The 19,152-nt window shown below is 40.6% G+C and overlaps 2 protein-coding genes across 12 annotated transcripts in view; one reads left to right on the forward strand and one right to left on the reverse strand.

The window, feature by feature from the left end:
* LOC111867280 (protein abrupt) overlaps window positions 1-19,152 on the reverse strand; it is a 460,728-nt gene that overhangs the window by 404,121 nt on the left and 37,455 nt on the right. The gene's annotated exons all lie outside the window — the stretch shown is intronic.
* Window positions 1-19,152, forward strand: part of LOC111867257 (voltage-dependent L-type calcium channel subunit beta-1) — a 368,762-nt gene that overhangs the window by 320,468 nt on the left and 29,142 nt on the right. For 10 of the 11 annotated variants that reach the window (XR_002843305.2, XR_002843321.2, XR_002843315.2 and 7 more), the window contains 2 exons: window positions 3,442-3,558; window positions 7,338-7,457. Coding sequence is in view for 7 of the 11 variants with exons in the window: in XM_023856958.2 (XP_023712726.1) it covers window positions 3,442-3,558; window positions 7,338-7,457 (237 nt within the window). In the remaining 4 variants the exon portion in view is untranslated. Of the gene's footprint in view, window positions 1-16; window positions 58-3,441; window positions 3,559-7,337; window positions 7,458-19,152 lie in introns of those variants that run through there. The other variant, XM_033752647.1, reaches the window with a different exon arrangement.

A 19,152-nucleotide genomic window follows, 5' to 3' on the forward strand; every position in this document is an offset into this window, starting at 1 on the left:
GCTGCTGCTGCACTCTAGTGGTGTGACCTGTAACTTATGTCCAAGTACACTCCACTGGTAAGCCATTTTCTTTGCATCGGCTTCCGAAATACTCACTTCGCAGCAGCTCTCATGCAGGCGGCATGTTGCTTGTCTGCTACGTATTTTTAGATGCTCAACTCTTAAGTGCTCGTTTCTGCATATATATACGAATTTCTTTCTTACTTTCTGCTACTTTTGTATCCAAATTTCTTTGAGTTAAATGTTGCTTTACATGTGCTTGATTACATTTTTATATGCATTGTTTAGTGCTTGAAATAAGAAATATGTTAGTTATTAATATTGTAGTGAAGTGTCATAACTCGTTTACACAGTTACGTACAGCTAACACATAAGAATGCTTAGTACTTCGCTTCCCTCTTTATCTCATGCTCTCACGGTGAAGTCACTACGTTTGGGGATCTCTTTACACATACTCAGCACCAGAACTTACCATTCAATCAGATTTCCAACTAACTGCAATAATAAATCTCCTTTCAGTGACATCTGACGAACTTAATTTCTCATCATATTAGAAACTGTAGTTACTAAAGTTGTTTGTTACTTTTATACAAAATTACATTTGCATAGTTTACAAATTTCATGACGATCTTTCCATGTACTATGTCATTTAACGGCTCTGTCCGTATTGAAATTATGTTTCTAGATAACGTAATATTGTGGCATGTAGGCAACAACCGCGAAATCGGAAAATATACAACAGCCATTGCTAAGTAACGGCTCCTCAAACAAGCATGTTTCGAAGGAAAAAAAAATCACTGCAACAGAGGAACGGTGTTTTCTACGTGGTACGTACCGAAATGTTATAAGCAGGGCCAGTTAGTAGTTGGAGTCAGTCAGTCAGTGGACTGCTGAGGTTCAGTCGTTGTGAGCTGTTGCTGTGAGAAGCTGGTAGCTGAGACCGGGAACAGTTCGGGAACCCAGAAATAGGGGAAAGAGTGTCAATGAAAGCCGCTTCCAAGCAACTGCTACGAAGGTGTGACTATGGACACTACTGTGTGTGTGTGTGTGTGTAACAGTGAACTGTAAAGTGTAGTCACGCACTATATCAAAGAGTCCAGTAAATCCGAACATTAATCCAAAGCCACATCTATGGTCACACTACATAAACAACGTGACAATATCAAGGCTACATTTTTATGCTTAACACATTTCCCTTTTCTACTGATTCTCATTTGTCTAGTCTACGACATGGAAAATTAAATTCCGTGGTGAGGGCTGACTTCACTAAGTTTAAGAAATACTATCGGGAGCGAGACATATGGGATGCCGAGATGAAAACTGAAGGTGGTTAAGATTAAGGGTATTCTAAGAACAACACATACAGTACATTAAAAAATTCAAGTACCACAATAAATAAAAACTGTGTGAACGAAATATGAAATGAAAGTAGAAAAACATATTACAGTTATTCAGACGTACATGCTTTATACTAGATATTGACGAATATTAAACATTTTTCAGACATACCAGAAACACGTGAATGCTGACTAATTACATAAGTACTGACACAAGCATTACATGAAAGCAGGATTTATAAATGGTGTCTTTCTATTTAGTAATAGTAGAATTAATTAATTATAAAAGCGGGTATGAGAGATTACTTTAGAAATTTATAAGGTAGTTCAGTGTTAATTGTGGAATTTCTATCATTTTTATTTTGAAATTTAAATTTAAATTAGTAGAAAAAGTTATTTTGTAGTCATAACAATTGTTATTATGCATTATTCATGTTGTTCTAGTATATATGCGAGAGATTATTATTGTACAATGTTAACTGTAAGCACAAAACATGGTGATACTCAATTCCAATTTCTGATCTAGATATAACTTGCAGGTTATTTTCAAATAATGAACTTTGTCTGTAAACTAAAAAGTTCAAAACACGTGATGTAAGCAACTATTTCTATACGTTCACTCAAAATTTATATTTTATTACATTTTGAATAAAATTATATGCTCATAGAAAAAAATTATGTTAATCGCAATGATAATAAAGATGCAGGGAAGTTAGAAAATATTATAATTATCCAGGGTAATAAGAAAGATGCGGTGGTTGCAGTAAAATTAATTAATTTGGTGTTCTCGAACACGTAACAATTGGCAGTTTGTTGTTGAGGCGTGATACTCTTTAGCAATGTGAACAACTGAAGGCAAGAATCACAGCTACTTTGAAAGAAACATTGGTTGCAGTTTCGGAAATGTTAAATTTCTTCTGCAGATTGTACTGAATACATAGACGTCATGTATTTAACATGTTTTTCCATGAAAAGGATCTCCTTGCTTTGTTGGTCTGAAATCGGAAACAGCGCCGTGACTTTAATACATTCCATTATATATACTGCGCGTGTTCTCTTTATGGTTCTGCAAATCATATATCTGTGTCAGTTCCGAAAGTCTCCAGTTTGTTTGCAAGTCAAATCAGATTATCTCATAATTCATGGACTCCATGTTAAAGTCATTTATGAAGTTTCTAAGAAACTAAAAGGCCGAAAATAAAAGGAATCAATTAGGTAAATAATCACCACATTTCAATTCCAAATAAAAATTTTAATTTCTTACAATGAAATGGCACATAAAGAAAAATATTTGGAGCACAGATGGGTACGATATACCATGTACCCTCGAAACTCATGTTTTTATTCTTAATTCAATTTAACTTTACGTGACGTGAAGTGTATAGTAAGAATAATAATAAACTGAAGGAAATGTTGCCAGCTGCTTCAAATGGAGAAGTGTATCGTGCAATACATTCTTTGATGAAGTGACTCGGGTTTTCCACAAAAGGAGAATTTCCCTTTTCCCAAGTCAATGAGTTCAAGATACGTTCAAAACAACGAATCTGAGTTTCGCATAAAACTAAATCTCTTCCGTAAAGCCTTGAAATGTAATTCAGTTGATACTGCTCTCATCATAACCACTTCAAAACCTGAATACATTTTACACCAATATAAATATTTATTACACAATATTTGCATAAAAATTTATAGTTCCTTTAGTAAGGATAAGAACACCAGGCGATGCAATGTGCCAATATTTGCAACTGCAAGTTAAAATAAAATTATAATTAATTCATATAATTTAACGGCTAACACTTGAATAAATGAATAAATATATAAGGGGTGGGCCTTCTCGGCCCTTGCACCGCTACCTACCGTGATCTACTGTGCTTCCCCTTAAGGCTAACACTTATGTTAGGCTTCACAAATTAAACAGTAATTCGCCATGCATTAGGATGAATTTGAAATACAGCAATGGAAATCTTGTCCTCACTTGTAAAATATGCATGGGAACTGGAAATTTCGTTGTCACGAAGTGACTCTTTGCGGAATAATGTGAAGTGCTTACGTTTCTCGGCAGAAAGCAAATGTTGTGCTAATGTTATGCATGTGTTGGCTCCAGGGCTCGGCGGATTCGAATTACTCGCAACCATCCTCCGACTTGTCGCTGGACGAGGAGAAGGAGACGCTGCGGCGCGAGAAGGAGCGGCAGGCTCTCAACCAGCTGGAGAAGGCACGGGTAAGTTGGACACTTGGCGCTGTGGCCAAGGTTAGGAAAGAAGAGGCAAGTGTTCTTATATATGAGGGAGATATGAACCTGTGCCAGCTGGAGAAGGCACGGGTAAGTTGGACACTTGGCGCTGTGGGCAAGGTTAGGAGAGAAGAGGCAAGTGTTCTGATATCCGGGAGATATGAACCTGTGCCAGCTGGAGAAGGCACGGGTAAGTTGGACACTTGGCGCTGTGGGCAAGGTTAGGAGAGAAGAGGCAAGTGTTCTGATATATGAGGGAGATATGAACCTGTGCCAGCTGGAGAAGGCACGGGTAAGTTTGACACTTGTGACCGTAAGGTTCGGATAGAGAAAACAGATTTTGTGATATTCAGACAATTAAAAATGAATTTATGAGACTGACCCAGTCAACTGAAATTAAGCTCCTGAAACTGTAGATGGATGTTTCGGGCATACGGCTCAATGTTCTAATAATCCGGTAATTACTGTTGATATATGAGTTTGAAAGAGTTGCTCGGCCAACTGCAGAACACAGGATCAGTTGGGAGCTAAGTGGACCCCGTTCTAAACCCACTACTTCTCAGAAAATCTGGTAGCGCCGGGAATCGAGCCCGGGACCTCTGGATCTGTGGCCAGGAACTCTGACCACTAGACCACAGAGGCAGTCCGATAAGACTATAACGAAATGTAAAATATTTTGGTATGGTATACAGGTCACTACTCCGGGGCCATGTGCCTGAAGGAGTTAACTCGGTCATCCGAAAAAGGCTTCAATGAGTTGGACACTTAAGACTGTAGGAAAGGTTCGGTCTGAACTTGACAGTGTTCAGGAACATATGTAATTGTTAGGTAGCTGAAAAGGAGAGACAGTAGCTGAGCTACAGTGTCTAATATACGAACTAACACTCACGATACGAAATATGTACTAGTGCTTATGTTATCAGCAAGGACAACAGGAAATTTAACGAAAGGATGAACAGTGATATCAGAACTAATAATACAAATCCCGCCGTCAACGCAACTATAATTTATTATCTTCCACTACATGACACTTATAGGGTCTGACCATGTAACATAAGTTAATAAATTATAGTTGCGTTGACTGCGGGATTTGTGTTATTAGTTACAATCACGCAACAGGATGCAAACATTAAAAACAGTGATGTCAGAATTATTAACTGGACAAACAAGTCTATGTGTGAATAGAAAACGCGATTTTCTCAGATGTAGCAACACAGAGAATTCTCAGTGCCATAATTACATTATAATAATGCGATCATGTGTAATGAGCTGTGGGTAAGTATCCTCAGAAAGCAGATCTTCAACGGTTAGAGACTCTTACGGCCGAACTCGTACTATCAGGTAGATCACACCTTTCCCTTTGCTCGGTTCCAGAATATTTACTATCCTCAATACTTAGGCCATGCCATAGCTCAAGCGGTTAGTTGCTGGCTTCCCACTGCTGCGGCCCGGGTTCGATCCCGGGTCTGGTCAAGTGGGATTTGTGGAGGAGAAAGTGGTGCTGGGGTAGGTTTTCTCCTGTTTCCCCTGCCAATCTTCATTCCACCATCATCATAATCACCCGGGGGAGGTACAATAGGCTAATCAGTGGCCGCCGTGCCGAGTGGACGTACCTGAACTCCACCCCCCCACTATGCGAATTAATTAATCCTAAATACTTAAATATTCTCATACAACTGACGACAAGTACCTACGTAAGTACATATATGAATTATTAAACGATTTACTTTCCTTATATTAATTTGGTGCTTGAAAATAAGTTCTCTGTTTGCTCTGGCATTGAACTCTCCTAGTTTTATCTTTTTCATGTGATACTTAGAGTTCTAGTTTCCCATAGAAGTTGTCGTTTATAACATTAGTTTTATTCTCGGCTGAGGAATGCACATTCAGGGCAATAGTATCACACCAATGACCCCTTAGCATCGCATAGAGCTCAGTGTCACCAACAAACTCTACACTCTACCCTAATTAGTCTGTTAGCACCTGCTCACGCTGGTTGCTCGCTCGCAGATTTCATTTCTTTTCTTCTACCCTGAAGAAGGAGGCGATACGTTCCTCCAAAACGTCGGTTACCACAATATCTAAACGGCGCCACATCCCAGAAGACTGCTTTCTTCATAGTCACCGCCGTGAAAACCTCAAAAGTTACAAACTCTATCCTCTTCACTGCTAATATCATTCACTTGTGTACGAAAAATCCTGTCCCGTAGTTATCGTCATTTTCCTTTCAATTTCCAGAGAAAAAAGCACAACCGCATGCTGGGTCAATGACATCACTGTCCCATCTGACCTCCTGTAATCCCACCAAATCTAAACTACACTCAGCTGTCTATAAAGACCCCTTACTTTCTTTGTGCCACATCTCATGTACAATTTCGGCTGCTTGGGTTTTTCTTCCAACCCTCAAGCTGCAGGACCACCCCTTGCCTGCTGTCAGTAGGTGCTTATTTAGCATATCCGGATCTACCCTTCATATCTGGAGTCCATTTCCTCCATCTGCAACCTGAGAATGCATCATGTCGTGATGACAAGAGATAGATTGTACATGCGAAAGCGGAAGTTTAAGTCCCATATCCTGATGTAGAAATAATCAAGAATGACCAGCGTCGGAAACAGTTCCTTCATGCGCAGAACACCGTGTTGGGTTACTGCGCACATCCTTTGTTCTAAGTTATAATTGTGTTTTCCTTCAGTATGTTGGTTCTAATAGGAAAGCTTCTGGCTTTTATCTGGGATTCTACCCGTTCCAATCTCAGCAAGAACATTGAATATTATGTTAAAGTTTCTTACGGTTTTCCTCAGTCCCACTGCGCAGATGCCGGAATAGTACCTCAAATTAGGTCACTTCATTTACATCCACATCCCTTTCGAGTCATCATTCCCCTACCATCCGTTATATCCTTTACAACTGACAGTGTCGTTAAACAAACCATAAATAAATACATAAAATTTTTATCTTTAAATCTTTCAGCAATTAAACCATTTTTATTTTGATATTTCATTTCTCTTTTGTTACCTCTCTCTTTAGTTTTAAACAGCGTAAACAGCAAAATGATTTGCCAAAATTCGACGCATAATTCTGGCACTTCAAAAGTATTTGTATGATGCTTTATGAGTCTTGAAGCTTCCATGGCAGTCCTTGTCCACTGTAGAGTTTTGCCAAGCATCGGTAATTTTTGTCATTTCACAATGGCGCAATACAGGAGGAAGTTATCTCAATGACCACCACAATCTCATAATGCAGTGCAAATAGAGTCAATTAGTTAAATTTGTTTCGTGAGACTTGAAATTTTATATGCTATAATTTTATATGTGGAAGCTGTTAATCATATAAATATTTACAAAGAAGGATATGCACTCAATCCTCCATGTCTCCGACAACATAAAATGAAACTTGGTATTTTTTTGCAAAAATTTTGTTTAGAAATGAAAAATTCAATTATGAACAGATCGATGTTTGTATCCATAAAAGATTCCTTTCATGAATCTTTACAGAAAATGTGGTATTAACTTTTTGCTTTTTAGGAACATCGCATGGAATTACGTTCTAAATATAATAACATTCGTCAGCTTGAGTTCTTCTTATATCGGAGTATTTAAGCATGGGTCGTCCAATATTCGCTGCACGATCTCTCCGTCACGACTGAAATAAACTTGTTCCTAATGAATCAGAATATCTGAATCCTGTAATTCTGAGAGACATGGGGTGCTCGTTATGTGTGTATAGTGTGTTGCAGCACAAACTGGCTCTGACTGGTTGCTTTCAGACGAAACCTGTGGCGTTTGCTGTGCGGACTAACGTCAGTTACGATGGTTCTGTAGACGACGACTCGCCCGTGCACGGCAGCGCCATATCATTCGACGTTCGCGACTTCCTTCACATCAAGGTAAGCAGAACAAGCAGTTGCGTGGTTCCCAAGAAAATATAAGGTGAACTCTTATCCAAACAATATTCTTAGAAAAAATGGGATCGAAGAATTTTCAGGTCCTTAAAATAAGTGTGAAAAAGATGAGTTCTAATTGCTAATTATAATTAATATTTTTAAAATTTCTGGACACACATCAGGGGCACGCGGTAGCGCAGTTGGTTGAAGCACTATGCTACAAGCCGGAAGGTCGCGGGTTTGTGTCCCGATGAGTTGGACTTTTTCAATTTACCTAATCTTTCCAGCCGCACTATGGCCCAGTGGTCGACAAAGCCTCTAACCGAAATGAATACCAGGAATCTTCCTGGGAGTAAAGGGCATCCGGCGCGTACGGCTGACATACTTACCGCCATCTGTGAGCCGATTGTCTAAACGAAATGTGGGACCCTCGACGTCTCACAGCTCTTTGGCCTGTTACAGGGAAACCTTTACCTAGACATACATTTTGAGTTTATTGTTTTTAATGGTGCAGTTTCTTCTTCTTTTATGTTCATGGCCCTCTTAATGAAATGATATATTTGTAATATTCCATAATACATTCAACACATTATAAATCTTTATACATGGTATGGATCCATATCGGTAGTTCAATAACAAAACGTATTCCTATATACAACTGTCTGATGATGGTCTCATACGACAGAAATGTGTAGCAGGTATAAAAAATCAAATTGTAAAACATTAAAACTGAGTATTTTGTTGTGTTGACGGTTAGCATAATTCCTATATACATCTGGAACAAACAACAGGATGCAACCAATGAAAATGCGTCATTGTGTTCACAAATGCCGACCGCTTTACTCTATTTCAATCCAATTCAATCTGCTCCACATATTCACATCATAAATTTTCTTTCAGATCACTTTTTAATATCATCCTCCCTTCTTAGTTTCCACCTCCAAGTTACTTTTTCCCCTTAGGTATTCGACTAAAATTGCTTATGCATTTCCATCTCACTAGTTATTTGTGCTTACTCCATCTTCCTTTATTTGATCACTCCAAAAAATATTTATCAAACAATCCAAATTATGAAAATTCTGATCAAGCTACTTTATCCAGCTTCCTGTTCAAAAATATTTTCCTCTACCTCCCGTTCTCGAACGTCCTCCACCTCCGTTCTCCCCGAAGGTTAGAGACCAAATTTTACAGTCATACAAAGCAACAGGTAAATATAAAGAAAGCAGTCTTCTGGGATGTGGTGCCGTGTGGATATTATGTTAACCGAAGTGAGCGAGGAACCAGCGTGAGCAGGTGAGAATAGACTAATGTCAGGCTGGTTCCTCGCTCGCCGATTTTCCTCCTTTTCTTCTACCCTGAAGATGGAAGCGATATGTTCCTGCGAAAAGTCGGTTAACACAATATCTACACGGCGCCACATCCCAGAAGATTTGCTTTCCTCATAGTCACCGCCGTGAAAACCTCAAATCTTACAAAAGATAAATATGTTGCTTTCGTATCTTAATATTTACATAATACGCGACAGAAAGAGAAACAAACTGAACAGAATGCTACTTAGAAAGTGCTATTTATCCTAGATATCTGAAATCTGCCACATTTATTAGCTATGTCCATTTCTAGTGGGGTGGGACTAAGTCCCTTGCACTGCGGCCACTTCTGGCCTATTGTACCAGCCCCAGATGACAGGTGAGGGTGATTGTGGAGCAATTGGTGGAATGAAGATTGGCAGGGGAAACCGAAGTACTCGGAGAAAACCACTTCGTCCATCTCAAATCCCACTTGACGAGACCAGGGATCGAAGCCGGGCCGCCGCGGTGGGAAGCCAGCGACTAACCGCTTGAGCTATGGCGCGGCCTGTAGCTATGTCCATACTGTGTAATACAAATAAGACAAGGAAAGTCAAACAGTAAGTATTCAGTTGTTCCAGTGACCTTTGCTACGAGGTAGAATTGAGACGTGCAGTAAGTCGAATATGGCCTCCTCTCTGACACACGTTAGAACGCGGGCCCAGAAGCCATACTTGACATTATTCGAAGAGAATATCCCATGCCCCTAACGAGATTTGAACCTCGGCCTCTATATGGTGTCTGACACTTCCGTATTGGCATGCCACGAATCACAGATTAATGACTAGCAAATCCGTCGATATTTAGTCGGGAGATTGTTACGGTTATCAGCACCATACTTAGATAAACCGAACTTGTTTCACTGTGATCTTTTCTTATACATTAATAAGAAATTCATTCACACTTTGTGATCACGTTTTCATGAAATATGTATTTTATGGACTTGCAAAGATCTAGACAAATAGCTACATTTATACGGTATTCCACTAAACTGTATCTCGGCCAAAATGTGCATATATCTTGTACAAATCAGAGTTATTACACATGAAGCATATTGAACACACAGTATAAAAAAAACCGTGGTTGTAGTCCGCAAGCGAACTGTACCGACCGAGCGACCGCCGCTTGTCGGCGAAGTTAGCGCAAACTTTAGCGGATAGAAGGTATCGCGTGGTCAGCGCAACGGATCTCAACGGCAGTTAATCTCAATTTTCTAGACCGGCCGTCTCTTTTCGGTTCTCTAGACCGGAGCCACTACTTTTCCATTCAAGTAGCTCCTCAATTATCCTCACGAGGTTGAGTGGACCACGTTCCAGACCCACTACTTCTCAGAACATCCAATAGTGCCGGAAATCGAACCCGGACTTCTGGATCTGTAGCCAAGAACTCTGACCACTAGACCACAGAGGCGGTCGAATACAGTATTTGTGCATTAAATTACTGATATGTACTTTAAGCAAGGAAGACCAATGTCTCAGGGCACATCATGGCGCATGTTGCTTAATTAGACCATGCATAGAGAACACTTTAGGGCAAGTGTCAGGTCTTAAAAGAATAAATCTGCTTTCGTGAACAAAAATGTAATTCTCATCCAAACATATCCAAATACATTAACATTAGTTAACATTAGTACTAGTTACAAAAGTATCTCTTTGAAACAGAATTTTGTTTACCCATGATTCCCAGTGGCTGAACTAATTTGACTATTATTTGGAAGCACAGCTCATTCGTACTGCTCTTGCCACAACCGCCCCCACCTGCAGACGCTGTATTCGCTTTTGGAAACCTTGTCACAGATGACGGATCTGTCACCTTAGCGGCTGTCACTCCGTGCTCGTGGTCAATAATAATTATAGCTCTGCAGTGACAACTACAGACACAGATCTGGACCGGGCCATCTGTGGAACACACTCAGTGTGCCTAATCACATCTTTACTCAGACGAACGAATTCGTGTGAGAGAACATGACACATATTGCATACAATTATTGGTGTTGAAACGGTGTGTATATGTATAGACATATAATATTATGAATTATAATTATGTAAACTATAAGTTAAAAAAAAATCGATATTATCGAAATCCAAAAGCATTGCACAAAAATCCTTATTATTTTAATAATATATTTCAAATTAAATTTAAAAGCATATGTATTATATTCAACCCGCATGCAAATTATTATGCGTATCACTAGCCACGTGTTCTATTCTTACTTTTGCTATGCCAGTGTGGCATCTGTACCTCCTTCTGGTCAAGTGGGATTTGTGGTGGACAAAGTGGCGCTGGGGCAGGTTTCCTCCGAATACTTCGGTTTCCCCTGCCAATCTTCATTCCACCAATTGCTCCACAATCACCCTCACCTATCATCTAGGGCTGGTACAATAGGCCAGAAGTGGCCGCAGTACAAGGACTTAGTCCCACCCCACTAGCAATAAAAATAAATTATATAACACCTATTCCTTCATCAATGGTTCCTGGCAATCCCTTTGTGGGGGGGATTATTATTTCCGTCAGCGTTCAAACCCCAAATTCATAAAATTGCTTTGTTGAGAAGGGTAACAAGATCCTAACGACCGTGTCGGAAATCACAGGGTATTTCTCCCCTTTTCTGACAGCCAAAGTACTTGTATATCCATTGGTAATTCAAGAGGTTTCACTTCTGTCTGCCTTCAATTAACATTGTTTCTTGAGCCATCAAAGAAGCAAAGCTGGAAATACACTGAACAGATACCGAAACCCAGTCGAAATCTTCCACATTTTTTTCAAAATAATAAGGAAACTTGTGCTGCAGTGAGCTTACATTCCTTCAACAACACATATCAATTTACTGCCTTGGCAAAGGAGAACACGCCTGGGAACATCTCAGTGGACCCCTTGGCGACGTGTTCTAGCGACGACTTCAACTTATCGCGGAATCCTAGGATTTCATCCGTAATATTAAAGACATTTTCTTTCTTGACCCATTTTTCTATGAGTCGGGATAGCTTAGTCAGTACAGCAAACAGGCCACGGTCTAGACTGGTGGGCTTGAACTCCCAGTAAGGGCGCATTTTTTTTCTTCTCCATAATATCCAGGCCGGCTCTAGGGCCCACCCTGCCTCCTATCCAATGAATACTGGGAAAATTTTCTCGGGGATAAAGCCGCCGGAGTTCCTGACTACAGATCTATAGGTTCCATTCCCAGCCCTACCAGATTTTCTGAGAAGTAGTGAGTCCTGAACGGGGTCCACTCAGCCTCGGGAGGATAACTGAGGAGCTACTTGAATGGAAAAGTAGTAGCTCCTGTCTAGAGTATCGAAAACAGACGGCCGTGGGGATTCGTTGCGCTGACCACGCGACACCCTCTATCCGCTAAAGTTGGCACTAACTTCGCAGACAAGCGGCGGTCGCTCGGCCTGTATAGTTCACTTGCGAACTAAAGCCACGGAGTCTGTTTGATAGTGGGTGCACCAGTTTAGTAACCCACTTATCTTCAGCAAGTAACTCTGCGTAGTCGTGCTCCTAAAGGGTTAAGAAAAGCTAAAACTGCGTCACGAATTTCCAAAACACCTTTCATCTTGGCAAGCACCCGACTTTCGCTAGAAATGGGAGAGAAGTGGCTTCAGAACCCAGTTCCTGGCACAAATGCGAATGACCCGTGCACTGAGGTGACACAATTTGATGATGTTTGCGATTGTTATAACTTCAACACATCCTTGAGAACAACAGCTTCGGACAGAATGGGAGAGGGGTCCAATCTTACTTCTGTAGTCACTTCCGGATGGTGATTCCGAAGTCTCTCACATCTTATCGATGACGCCCCATCTACAAAAACACTAGCAGTCCTTCCATGACAAACTATTTTCGCGAAAATATACGTCAGTACGACAAAATACTTCATCGCCGGTTGCTCTCTCTGGAATTCCCTTACAGAAAATAGAAGTTTCTTATCGAATGTTGGCGAGAAGCCAAGCGTGGTCACTAACATCATTGTACTCGTCCACATGAAGGCAGAATTTCCTCCTGAAGCTAATTTTTTGTTTTCTTCAATGTTACTTAGACGCCCCTTGACATGTAAATAACTCGATGAATTAGAATGTCAGTCGGGAGAGAGACATTAAAAATTTCACTAGCAGCATCTGAACTCAAGACGTTTTCATCACCTCTTTGCAGCAGACTTTAGTAATATTTCAGCTTTTATGATAAGTTCAGATATTTTATAACTATACTCCTTAGTCTTATCCGAAGTTCATATTGATGAAGATACAAATTTACCTCATTTTTTATTGCATCAAACAATGAAAATACGTCCTTCTATGTCGGAAGAGGATGTTTTTTTTTGTGGAAAATACTGCTTCGGGTTTCCTTTGGAATTTCAGCAGTTCTTCATCACATACTATATTGTATCAATACACTATGAAGAAACGAAATAAAAATAATTATCGCCATACTGACGACATCATTTGCAGTTTCTATTCCTTTTTTTTTTTTTTGCTTCATTTTCACTTCCAGTGCTAGCACTGCTCGGTGAAATATACATCCCGTGTTTATATATACGTGTACTTTGCAATGAATTTGCCCACGATGCAGTGTTATGTATGTAATGTGCAAAGAAAGAACCCGAAGTCGCAGATCACAGCTGTGAGAATAACGAAAATTATACAAGCGAAAAAGTACTAGATAGAAGTGAGCGGTGAGCTTCACTTCCGGCGACTTTAAGCCCGAAAATAGAACCCCCGATACCTACAGAATAGGAGGTTGCGTGGGTCCCAGTGCAAATTTGGACGCTGTGGAATAGAAAGAAAACGCCTCTCCCCGTTTACTCGACCGTCCATCTATTAGCCTAATCGCTATACTGACTGAAATGTTCTCGTTCCTTGTGGAGATGAACATGGAAAAATAAACATGTATAACTACACAGAACCCATACTGTTGTCCGTAACCGCTTCTTATTACCGTACCTCTCTTCAGCAGTACTTTAAACAGAAAGGACCTGTCACGGATTCAAAATCCAACCACATTAAGAACTCCATGTATATTAGTAACAACAGAAGTAGGGAGGTATACAACAACACAGAGGTAATATGTTTTAAAAATTGTACAGGCGAACAGAAAATTATTTCACGAGGCTGTAAAATAATTTGCTACGATAAAAATACATTTCCACCTTTGACGTTCTCTTTGTAAGGATGTAGAACTAGCTACCCACGTCTATGAAAAATGTCGCTGACAAAAATGATAGTAAAGCATATGCCAATTTTCGATGCAAAGGATCGTAGACCCTAACACGAGGCCTTCTACTGACGGTAAACAGTGTCCGACCCCACGTGGCCATGGGAGCAACTTCGAACAAAATGGGTCGTAACAATAGCAGCATGAAGAACTGTGTGTTAGTACCAATATACGCGAGGAGATATACAGTTACTACAAACACGTTAAATGGAAAAAAAGGCCAAGTAATAAACATTTCAACTGTGACAGAATAATCCATTGTTAGGCAACGGCTCTGTAAATATTGTCTAAAAGCCGGAATAGCAGTAGAAGTAGAAGTTAATTTGCTAGAGAACTGCATGCACATATATGACATTCCCGTGTCCGCAAACAGAATAAGACAGGTGAATTAATTGTTCGACATGGTGATATATTCGGGCGGCGTGGCGGATATAAAAGGGAGTCCATTCGTGTATTCAAGAGATCAGTCGGAGATTCGTGAGACAGACGCCGCTCAGAAGGAATTCAATGTGTGAGCCGTTACAATTGGCTGTAATTGTGATCCAATAAATATAATAATCAGATCCAGAACCCATTAATATTCGTCAAGTTAACCCCTTACACGTGACAATATATCAGTAACTTAATTTATAAATATAAAGTGTAAATAAGAGGTACTTTGTGACATTTCGTAAAAAGTTTATTTAAGGTGATGAGTTGTTAGCTCTACGCCCAACCCTCTAACTGGAGGACCAGCCCTTGTCGGCTGCCAGTGACTGCTTATTCAATATATTCGCAGCTACCCTCCATTACTGGAGGCCGTTTCCTCCATCCGCAAACTGAGGACGCGCCATGCCGTTATGACAATGGACCCACCCAGCATGCATAATGAGAAGTTTCATAGCTTGTACTCTTCTCCAAGTTTAATTAGAATTACCAAGTCAAGGAGGATGAGATGGGCAGGGCATGCACCACGAATGGGGGGTGAAGAGGAATGAATATAGGATATTGGTTGGAAAGTCTGAAGGAAAGATTCTACTAGGAAGACCAAGAGATAGGTGGGTGAATAATATTAAAATGAATCTTAGAGATGGGATTGGCTGGAATGGTTTGGATTGATCTGGCTCAGGATAGGAACTAGTGGATGGCTCTTGTGAACAAGGTAATGAACCTTCGGGTTCCACAAGATGTTGGGAAATTCTTGAGTAGTTAGTTTAGTTAGTTTAACGCGCGAATATAGTCCAGTCCACAATATTCCTGCTGACCCTCGCCGGCCGAGTATATATCTTGGTTTCAGAGCCCAGCGGTACCCATGACCACATTTTTGTTCTTGTCACAATTTTGCGTGTTTTGAAATGGGGGCTCCTGCTCGACGAGATGAGGGATGTGACTATTACTGGTCACTCTCCCTCTACTTGGCAGTGACTCTGTTAGCTCACTCTCACTCACCCACTCACTCAGTCACTCTCACTTAACTAAAAAATAAGCGGCTCAGTTTTAACCTTGTGGCAGCTTACAGATTATTTGATCACTGGACTGCGTACAACGGTGCACTAATGTCTCCGCCCGTCAGTATCGAATACATGCAATACAAATCTGTCAGAGAAGTTGCCGCATCTACAAGGGGTATAACTCTTAATTCGTGCGTTTTAGGTTACTCAGTTCCTTCTTTAATGAAGTTGGGTGCCGTATAATAATGTTCCTTGATACTTAATAAGTTCGTCAAGTGACTGGGATTCTGTATTCAACTAAAATTGTATTTATTGCATAAAACCAACAAATTAACTTCCGAAACGCTGCAATGGAGTGGTAGCAACCATAGTTAAAATTCGGGAGCTTCTCTGCCTGTTGCCTGCTTCCCTAATCTTCTCAGCTCTATAGTCCATGACAGGCTTCAGCTTCCTTCATAATTAGCCTTCATGTATTTCGTTCCTGTGCCTTCCCTTTCCATTTTTTCCCCCTTGGCACTACAGCCCCAGTGGGCCTAGGCCTACCTCCATGAATTTCTCCGTTCACTTCGGTTTTTCTTGATCTTACACATTTGGTAAGACTCCTTGGGCGGGTGATCAGCTCGTCGCAAGTCCTCTTTTTTTCCTTGGCACTACAGCCCCGGTGGGCCTAGACCTACCTCCATGAACTTCTCCGTTCACTTTGGTTTTTCTAGATCATACATATTCGGTAGGATTCCTTGGGCGGGTGATCAGCTCGTCGCAAGGTCTCTACCTGTACACGAACACAGAAAAACGCACACACACACAAACTAAACATCCATGACCTGAGTGGGATTCGAACCCACGATCCCGGTTTCAAAGCGAGCGAAGACAGTACATGCCTTAGACCGCTCGGCTACCGTAACGGGCTCCAATCCTAATTAGTCTTTTGCAACCTCTTCTACGAGTTCACCATTCAGTAAATATTTCGGAGTTCTCCTACTCTCCACACGCTCCACATGGCCCAGACAACAAAGCCTAAGAGATTTTACGTGTCTCACTGTGTCCTCCTGTAGCCCGGTTGCCTATCTGAAATATTTCATTGCTCTCTTCAGTACCTCCAGATAATTGCTCTGATAATTCCTTAAAATAGGGCAACTACTCGAAACTGAAGCGAATACAGGTGGAGACACTCTGACGGAAACAAGATTAAAGTAGCTTATTCACGGAGTCGAGCCTCTCTTTAAAGTCAATATCTGCTCAGCTAGTCTAGAGATTCTCCGTTTTTTTTTTTTAATTTAAAGGTTCATCTCGTCTTCACAACAACTCTATATTTGTCCCCATTCAGAGACTTGTGGATCCAGTCCACACCCTCTTATCCTTTATCATCATCCTGATGACATAAGACGAGGAAACCAACANAGATCTCCCAACTTGTCTCTTCAGGTTTTCCGACCAAGACGTTTTATGTATTTCCTTTCACTCCGGTATGTACTAAATGCCCCTTCCACCTTACCATTATTAATATCACATCATCCTGATGACATAAGACGAGGAAACCAACACTCGTCTTCTAAATAATATAAAAAGAAGGTTTAAATAAAAAGTAAGAGACGAACACATAAAGTCTTCTAATCACACGTTAAATCCTAGAAGGCTGACCTCTTGTACTCTTCTGTACTCCTAGTTCCACTTCCCTCCGAACTTACAGCTCACGGCTCTCGTTACATAGCCAAGGAACGGACATGGACCTGCAGTAAACATATATCACGTGATTGCTATCCGGCCAGTCTATTGGGGCGTCGGTCGAATCTACAGAAAACATAGGTTCCTCTATTGTTACGTGTTGGACCGTGTTTACAGAGCTGTTTCCTAGCAAACCTTGATCAAATCCGTTACAATATTAATTATTTATATTAATGTAAAGTGAGAATATAAGACGCCACTACATTTCATAATAACATAAAGGTAAATACAGAGTTGTTCCAGTGCTAATTAATTAAGGACCATATCATGAATATATCTGGGAGATGGAGATGAATGGTCAGCTTCATGCCCGAGCCGCTTTATCCCCGTTATCCATCTGATAGGAGGCTGGGTGGGCCTCATAATTACTTGCTTAATAATGTTCAGTACAGGAATATCATTTTTTTAATGCTAGTGGGGTGGCACTAAGTCCCTTTTACTGCGGCCAATTCTGGCCTATTGTATCAGCCCCAGATGGTAGGTGAGGATGGTTGTGGAGAAATTGGTGGAATGAAGATTAGCAGGGGAAACCGAAGTACTCGGAGAAAACCTGCCCAAGCGCCACTTCGTCCACCAGAAATCCCACTTGACCAGACCCCGGGATCGAACCCGGACCTCCGCGGTGGAAAGCCGGCGACTAACCGCTTGAGCTATGGCGCAGCCCTGTCTGAAAGTTGTTAAGTTCTTTTCATATTTCCTTGTAATTTGTGTAAAAACCGACACAAGAGTTAAGGCACTTTTACACTATGTTTTCAAGTACAAATCATCGACATCTGAAGAAGGTCTACTACTATATTGTGGCGTATTTATGGTTTATTTCGTGGAGCTTTCAGTAACTCGACTGTGCAGCGTCAAATACAAGAATGATTGGCAAGTGATGAATTGGGAAGGATGTGGAAATAAACGGAAATGACGTAATTGAGATAATATCCCGGAATTTGTCTGAAGCGACTGAGGGATATCTCGAAAACCTGTAATACAAGCCGATCTCTGGACCAAGATTTGAACACGGGACATTTCGAATGCGAAATAGAGATGCTGCTTACTCGACCACGATTTTAAAACTACAGCGGAGTGTAGTAAATGTCATGTGGAAAAGATATCCCCTTAGCGGATAACACTATCGCCATCTCTAATTCACTGTCATCATTATAATTACTATATATACACTTACTTACTTACGGAGCTGAGCCCTTCTTGAAGAGCCGCCAATTCTGCAGTAACTTAAGAATTTCCCGGCATTTTATGGAACCCGAAGGTTCATTACCGTGTTCACAAGAGCCATCCACTTGTCCCTATCCTGCGACAGACAAATCCAATCCATCCCATCCAATCCTATCTCTCTAAGATCCATTTTAATATTGTTCACCCACCTACGCCTTGGTCTTCCCAGTGGTCTCTTTCCTTCTGTCTTTCCCACCAATATCCTATATGCATTCATCGTCTCCCCCATTCGGGCTACATGCCCTTCCGACCTCATCCTCCTTGACTTGATGATTCTAATTATACTTGGAGAAGAGTACAAGTTATGAAGCTCCTCATTGTACAGTCTTCGTGTCCGCACTCGTTATGTCAGAGACTTCTCCGTCTTCAGTGTTTGTACCTGAGTTAAAGGTTGACCTTCTGCCCGGTGTGCCTATGCAGCCAACGTAGTGAGTAAACACATCGATATATTTAAATTCTGACCAGTTTCTCGAACACCATTTATAAACACGTCCATTGGTCTTTTTCCAAAGCACCTTCCTGTCTGTTGGTATACTTTCCGATTCTTGGCATTTTTATACTTTCTAAAACAAGACAGAAATAGTCTTATACATATATATGTCTTTGTCCTACTAGTTAGCACATATGCTTTTATTTGCCTTATTGTAATTACCAGTGTCGACAAAGCCGTTTCTGTAATTGGCCTCGCAGCCGTTTGTTCCGCACATAACCAATAATAATAATAATAATAATAATAATAATATTATTATTATTATTATTATT

This window comes from Cryptotermes secundus, unplaced genomic scaffold (assembly GCF_002891405.2).
Source record: "Cryptotermes secundus unplaced genomic scaffold, Csec_1.0 scaffold373, whole genome shotgun sequence".
In the NCBI taxonomy this organism is placed as follows: domain Eukaryota; kingdom Metazoa; phylum Arthropoda; class Insecta; order Blattodea; family Kalotermitidae; genus Cryptotermes; species Cryptotermes secundus.